The sequence below is a fragment of the Geospiza fortis genome, unplaced genomic scaffold (genome assembly GCF_000277835.1).
Source record: "Geospiza fortis unplaced genomic scaffold, GeoFor_1.0 scaffold392, whole genome shotgun sequence".
Classification (NCBI taxonomy): domain Eukaryota; kingdom Metazoa; phylum Chordata; class Aves; order Passeriformes; family Thraupidae; genus Geospiza; species Geospiza fortis.
In genome coordinates, this window is record NW_005054541.1 from 607,407 (window position 1) to 614,853 (window position 7,447).

The window sequence follows — 7,447 nt, forward strand, 5'->3', positions numbered from 1 at the left end:
AGGGGGCAGAGGAGAGCCTCAGGGATCCAATGGTCTGAGGGCTCAGGGGTGGTACACAGGGGATGCCGGGGTGGATGGACAGGGTTACACAAACCAATGGGGTAATGGGGAAGGGAGAACTTACCAGGGCATGAACATAAAAGGGTAAAAAGGTTAGGGAAGGCCAACGGGGAGGACAGAACTGGGACAAATTAACATAGTGCTGCAGAGCACCATGGGGGAAGCTTCTTTGCTCACCCTGAGGTGTGAGGAATGCCCAGAGCCTAAGGTGCATCTCTCCAGAGCATCACTATTGTCATTTCCCCAGTAGGCTCGTGGCTCTCCACAGTGGTTCACTGTAAATGCTCATCTGAGTGTGCTGCAGGTCAGCTGTCACTGAGGAGGCTGTGGGCTGTGCATGGGGGTGCTGGCAGGGGCTTAGTGACCCTACATGTCTGGGTGGGTCCCTGCACCTGGTCTCCAGCCTCCAGTCATACAGAGAAAGCATTTTTGAGGTGCTCAGGAAGATGTGAAGGTGGGAAGGGCAGCACCAAGTGCAATGCTCACAGCATGAGAGGGCTGGTCACTCCATCTGCCTCTAATGCTGAGAAAGTATTTGTGATCCCACTGTTTATGGCTTGGGATGAGGCTGTTCTCTTCTGGTCATTTCTGGACAAAACCCAGAAATGATGCTTTAAGGTGTAGTGGGATTGTGGGTGAGCTCATCCCATACTGGGACATTCAGCCCCATGTGGTTGTTGAAGACAAGTATCCCGGTATGACACAAGAACCCCTTTATAACACAAATATCCCTGTGTAACACAAATATCTCTGTATGACACAAGAATCCCTGTATGGCACAAATAACCCTGTGTAACACAAGAATCCCTGTATGACACAAGAATCCCTGCGTGGCACAAATATCCCTGCATGGCACAAATATCCCTGCATGGCACAAATATCCCTGCATGGCACAAATATCCCTGCATGGCACAAATATCCCTGCATGGCACAAATAATTCTGTGCAGCACAAATAACCCTGTGTAACACAAATATCCCTGTGCAACACAAGTATCCCTGTATAGCACAAATATCCCTGTGCAGCACAAATAACTCTGTGTAGCACAAATGTCCCTGTGCAGCACAAATAACCCTGTGTAACACAAATATCCCTGCATGGCACAAATAATTCTGTGCAGCACAAATAATTCTGTGCAGCACAAATAACTCTGTGTAGCACGAATAACCCTGTGTGGCACAAATGTCCCTGCATGGCACAAATAACCCCGTGCAGCACAAATAATTCTATGTAACACAAATATCCCTGTGCAACACAAGTATCCCTGTATAGCACAAATAATTCTGTGCAGCACAAATAACCCTGCGTGGCACAAATATCCCTGCGTGGCACAAATAACCCTGTGCAGCACAAATAATTCTATGTAGCACAAATAACCCTGTGCAGCACAAATAACTGTGTAGCACAAATAACCCTGCGTGGCACAAATGTCCTTGTGTGGCACAAGCATTCCTGTGTGGCACAAATGTCCCCGTATGGCACCAGGATCCCTATATAACAGCCTGGGAAGCTGTGAATGGTGTGTCAGGCCCAAAGCAGTGCTGTCTCCATGTGCTGTTTGTGTGTCCCCTCCATGCCCCGCTGTGTCCCTGCAGCTGGATGACCTGTACCTGATCGCCCTCGTGCACCGCCGCGAGATCAAATCCCTGCGGGACCTCACGGCCGAGCACCTCCCGCTGCTGAGGAACGTCCTGCAGGAAGGGAAGGTGAGTGTGAGCCTGGTCCCACGCTGCTGCCCTGGCCAGGGAGAGCTCAGCTGCCTCTGCAAAGGCACGCCCTGGGTTTTCTGGCACAGCATCTGCTGGGGACTGCTCCTCAGGCGATAATGACTCATGAGACAGGGCTGTGTTGCCCTCTCTGCCTGGGCAGCCTGGCTCCTGCTCTCCATCAGCACCTTCCCCAGATCATACCACGTCCAGGTGCTGTAGGAATGCTCTATACTTCCTGTTAGCAGTGAACTCTTCATATTAACAACCCCATCCCAATCCTTTGCCTGTTCTCACTGGCTGATGTGTTTTTCCACAGGGTGTGTTTGGGAGATGGATGTGCAGTAGCTTCTCTTTCTTTCACTGTGTTAGCATTTGGAAAGTAATTGCACTAGGGAAGGTGGGAGATTAATTAAGAGATTAGTCAGGGGATTGCAGCGAGCGGAGCCGGCGTGCCGGAGTTTGCTGTTGCTGTTCATAGCTTTAATTACACTGGCTGGTAAGGGATCCCTGTTACTTTTCCAGTGAGTTGGAGTGATAAGGGTGAAAGGGAAAATGATAGGGGTGGATAGCACATCCCATCATGGAGAGATAAAAGTGAGGCAGCCAGAGGCCTTGCTGTGTCCCCACAGAGGCTGAAATGGAGGGTGGGGAAGAGTTCTGTCCTTCCAAACTTCCCCCTTTCCCTTGCTGTGAGGGAACTGAACTCCCTTTTACCTTTCTCTACACCTTTCCTGCCATCCAGGGATGCTCTCCCCCATCCATTCCAAGGTTTTGCCAGTGCTGAGCTCTGTTTCCCCTCTGCAGGAGGCCATAGTGAAGCGCTTCGGCGTGCCCGGCTCCCAGCTGCGGATCTACCTGCACTACCAGCCCTCCTACTACCACCTGCACGTGCATTTCACTGCCCTGGGCTATGATGCACCAGGCAGCTCTGTGGAGAGAGCCCATCTCCTGGCTGATGTCATTGACAACCTAGCCATGGACTCCATGTACTACCAGAAACGGGCTCTGACCTTCCCCCTGCGGGCTGATGAACCCCTGTTTAAGAAGTTCCAGGAGGCAGGAAAAGTGTGAGGAGGCAGAGGTGTTTTTGTATAATTTTTTAAAAAACAAATACCCATTTTTGGGCTTTTTTTTAAGGTTGTGTTCCTTTTATGTTTTTAAACTCTGTTTTTGTACAAGGTGGGGCTGATGATCCTTTGCTATGGAAACGGTGTTGTCTGTTCAAGTCCATTAAAACAGTGATTGAATAAACCCCTTGGAGTGTGCTGGATTTTACCTCAGACTGGGCGCCTGTGAGATGCTGTGAGCAGAGGGGTTTGGGTGGGAGTGGCTTTGTGTATCCCTCTTTTCCACCTGTCCCCAGATGTCAGCCCAAATAGGGTAATAGGTAGATGGACAGGTCCAAAAAACCCTGCTATCCTCAGAAAGCTTCATGTGTTTCTTTTCTACAGATTTACCCCTGGGAGTGAGATTGTGTTTTCCTCAAGCAGGGAGGGGTGCCTTGCTCCAAAGAACTCCAGTGACTAACCAGAGTCCTCACCCTTCCTGTCTGGCTGTGTGGAGACAAATGCTGTGTGCTGCCTGATCCCCAGCCTGAGAGCCATCACCCCTCTGCTGCTCCTTACTCATCTGTGTCTGAAACTGCCTCGTGTGCAGGGACAGCCCTTTCTGACAGAGGCTGCTAAGGGTTTGCAAGGATTATGGGTTAAAACCTCCCAGAAATAAATAATAGTGCTCTTCCTTCTGCTGAGGTGGTGGCAGGACAGGAGAGTGCCAGGAGTTGGATTCAATGATCCCTTGTGGTGAAAGACCCAACTTCTCTGTGTGCAGGGAGCTTCCTTGGCCACCCAGCCACTGGTTCCCTGGCAGCTTCTCCACTGAGCACCAACCTCTGAAAACTTCATGAGTTCTTGGTGCCAAAAAGGGCTCTGGTTTCTGGTTGGTAACCAGGGATGTAATTGCAGGAATCATCTTGCTGCTACCCCAGTTCTTTGCTCCTTTCCACACCCTGAGCTCTAAGAGGGGTTTTGCTGATGGTGGAAAACCCAGATGGGATTTATTTTTTCCAGCTGCTGGCTGTGCTGGAGCAGAACCCGGAGCTGGCTGGAGCAAAGTGCCATCATTGGAGCTGCCCTGGGGCTCTGCTCAGCTCATCCCATTTATAAATATTGAGGTCAGGCAGCTCCCTGATGCCTTTTAGCAGCAGGGAGAGGCAGAGCAGCTGGATGCAGCCACCTTCCCTTATTTCTCTGCAGAAATTCCCATTTCCTGGGTGAACAGTTGGGGTTGGTGATCTTAGAGGTATTTTCCAAATTATTCTTGGAGTCTAGAAGTGCAATCCATAGTAAGAAAGCTGCAGTGATCTGTTGTGGGAGCCTTTCCCTCTTGCTTCAGCTCTACCCACCTCCTGAGCAGAGCAGGGCAGGGCAGTGGATTTGGGGAGCTGGGGAGCTTTAGGATGTGGACATGGTCAGTGGGGTTGCCTGTCCCATGGCTCTCCCCTTCCCTAGGTTTTAAATTGCTAAGGGACAGGGATGATTTTTTTTCCCATACCAAAGCATTTTCTCTGCCAAGGGGAGCTTGGTCTCCTTTGGTGAGGGAACATCCCAGTTTTATGTCTCCACCCAGGCCAGCCCAGGAATGGAGATGACTGAACAACACACAGGCCCATTCTGTTTCTAAGGAAGGCTCTCTGGTCCTTAGGTATTGAAAAAACATCCTCAGTCTTGAAAATAAACTCTCAGAGGGCTGTGACAGACAACCAAGCAGCACAGCTTCCACAAACCATCTGCCTGGCTCCTGCTGGATGCATCATTTTCCTGGGAGATTGCACTGGAGAGCAGGGGGTGCATGGAGCCCGGGATGGAGGCTGCCTCTGCTGTCCCAAAAGAAGGGGTCAGGGGGAGGCATTCTGACAGATCTGCAGCCTTCAAGGGATTAACTGAGGTCCTGGGGCTGGGCCTGCAAAGCCAGATGGCATTCCCAGGCTGTGGCCTGAGGAAGGGTGAGCCTGAGGTGATCCAGGACAAAGCCGGCTTGTGCTGGGCATGAATCGCCACATTCTTGTCCCTCTGGAGCAGATGCTGCTGAGGGCATTCCCTTCCTCCTTTCTGAACAGATCCTGCTTGCCTGGCTCCTGCTTTGACCTCATCACCCTCTTGGGAGCATTTTGGCTGTGCTGTGATGGATGGCACAGCTTCTGCCCCGTGCCCTGGTGGGGCAGGACACCAGTTCTGTCCTGCACTGGTTCCTCAAACCCTTCTGTCGGTGTGAGTTCCAAAGGGTGATGGCAGAGCTCGCTACAAATTCACTTCTCAAACTGCCAGCAATTTTTCCCTCTCGTTTCTTCTCCAAATTACACAGCGTTCATCATGCTGAATTAATCCAAGTGGAAGTTTATCCTTTGTAAATTAAATATTAGGGCAGGGTGTAGTCATTCACAGTGACTAACAACCCAGCAAAGGCTCCTGGCACTCTGCTACGGCAGCAAGTATATTCCCATTTTCTGGTGGGCTTTGAACCCTGTTGTCTGCTGAGGCTGTGGTGGCCACAGGAAGCTCGTGGCTGGTTTTTGTGTCCACCCAAGGGAAGACAGGTACCTTGTGACTGCTGGTGTCCTGAGAGCCCTGTGGGATGGACCCACTGGTGTCTATGGGATCACCATTGCTCCCCAAACCTTGGTGGTGCTTGAGCCACAGCACCGTGACCTCTTGGCACAGACATCCGGGCCATCCCTGATCCTGGATTTGCATCTCTGCAAGGGCTTTTATCCTGCTCCCAGTCCTGTTGATGTTGCCCTGGGCCATTATGGGATGCTGGTGATGGAGACCATCACCCCAAAACGAGCCCATCCACCATCACCAGCAGGACGCAGCTGCTGGGGACTGAGAAGATCTTGGGAAGAGAAGCTTTGCAGCCTCTTTTAATATTATTTCTGTCTTGGGGGCACAGCAAAAATAGACATTTGGGATGCATTATTATTGCTGGAGTTTCATTGAATGCTGTTTATTATTTTCAGATGCAATAAACCAAGATGTGGAACCAATGAGACCAAAGGGTCAAAGTATCCTTCAAGCAAATCCCTGCCGAGCTGTGGCCCCACTAATTATCTCAGATTGTCTACAAGCCTGTGGCAATTAAAACCTAATTATGGCAAGTTCTCCTGTCACCACGGGTAAAACTGCCCCACTTGTTAATGGCAAGGAAACCCCAGCTTAAGAAGGATGAGGAATGAGGCAAAGATTCTCTTCAAATATGGACGTAGTTCCCTTGGCAAAATCAGATGTGTCAGCTCGACAGATATTTTATCAATTTATATTGGCACCGGACATGTTGTCTCAGGGATTGGCAAAACTCACCCCAGGCAGGAGGGATGAGTTTGAGGCTGCAGAAATAAAGTTTTGAGGGGAATAAAAAAAACTTCAAAAGTTGACTGCTAATTTTGTGTACTGTGGGGTGGGATGGAAATGGAATCCCATGGGACAGGAAGGTGGCCTGACACGGGGCATTCCAGCGGTGGGGAGTAATTTATTTTCAGGAAAAAGAAAAAATATTAGTTGATGATTTTAAGCAAAGCCATCCCCAGGGTGTTTGTGTGTCATCTCATGATGGTTTAGACCTTAATCTCACAGGGCTTCCAGCATCATCTCATGGGGGTTCAATGAGGGAACAGTGCAAACCCCCTGTCTCCATGTCAGTCTCTGGGGAAAATGACTCCTTTAATCCCATGGAAAATTGCCTCTCTTTGCGGCCACCCGCCCTGTCCGACAGGGCAGTGCCAAGCTCTAAATTGCAAACTTTGCTGCATTTCTCCAAAACTAAAGCTGCCAGCAGCTAGGACCCTGCAAGTCCTTAGAGCCCCAAGGCCACCATTCATATGATATCCAGACCCTGGTGAGAGGACTTCTTTTTTCCATGGAAAATGGGCTCCGTTTGAGGCCACTCGCTCTGGCCCACAGGGCGGTGCCAGGTTAGAAATTGGCAAACTTTGCTGGATTTCTCCAAAACTAAAGCTGCCAGCAGCTAGGAGCCTGCAAGGCCGCAGAGCCCCAAGGCCACCATTCATCTGATACCCAGACCCTGGGGAGAGGATTTCTTTTTTCCATGGAAAATGGGTTCCGTTTGAGGCCACTCGCTCTGGCCAATAGGGTGGTGCCAGGTTAGAAATTGGCAAACTTTGCTGGATTTCTCCAAAACTAAAGCTGCCAGCAGCTAGGACCCTGCAAGGCCGCAGAGCCCTAAAGGCCACCTTTCATCTGATACCCAGACCGTGGTAAATGACTTCTTATTCCTACGGAAAGTGGGCTCTGTTTGCTGCCACAGGCCCTGCCCGACAGGGCAGTGCCAAGCGTGAAATTGGCAAACTTTGCTGGATTTCTCCAAAACTGAAGCTGCCAGCAACTAGGACCAGCAAAAAGGATGAGTTTTGCCCACCCCCAAAATTTGCTGTGAGCCAATTCTGGCGGGTTTTACGGTCGGGGTTTGCCTTGGCAGGGCCTGCCCCCAGCCCCATGATTTCTGTGGGTTCGAAGGACACGGGGAAGGCGTTGTTGCCCTCCCCACCTTCTCCCGTGCCGGGCACGAGGGACCGCGCGCCTTCAGCTCCCGGGATGCTCTTCCCCTCCTTCCCTCCTTCCTCCTCCTCCCTCCCCCGCCCAGCCCGCGCTGTGCGCAAGCGTG

At 51.0% G+C, this 7,447-nt stretch overlaps 1 protein-coding gene across 1 annotated transcript in view; it reads left to right on the forward strand.

Moving 5' to 3' along the window:
* Positions 1-3,019, forward strand: part of DCPS (decapping enzyme, scavenger) — a gene marked incomplete at its 5' end in the record, with an annotated part of 20,491 nt that extends 17,472 nt beyond the window's left edge. The window contains 2 exons of the mRNA XM_005429325.2: positions 1,655-1,765; positions 2,573-3,019. Coding sequence (XP_005429382.2) covers positions 1,655-1,765; positions 2,573-2,839 — 378 coding nt within the window. The remainder of the gene's footprint in view (positions 1-1,654; positions 1,766-2,572) is intronic.
* Between the last annotated feature and the right edge of the window lie 4,428 nt (positions 3,020-7,447).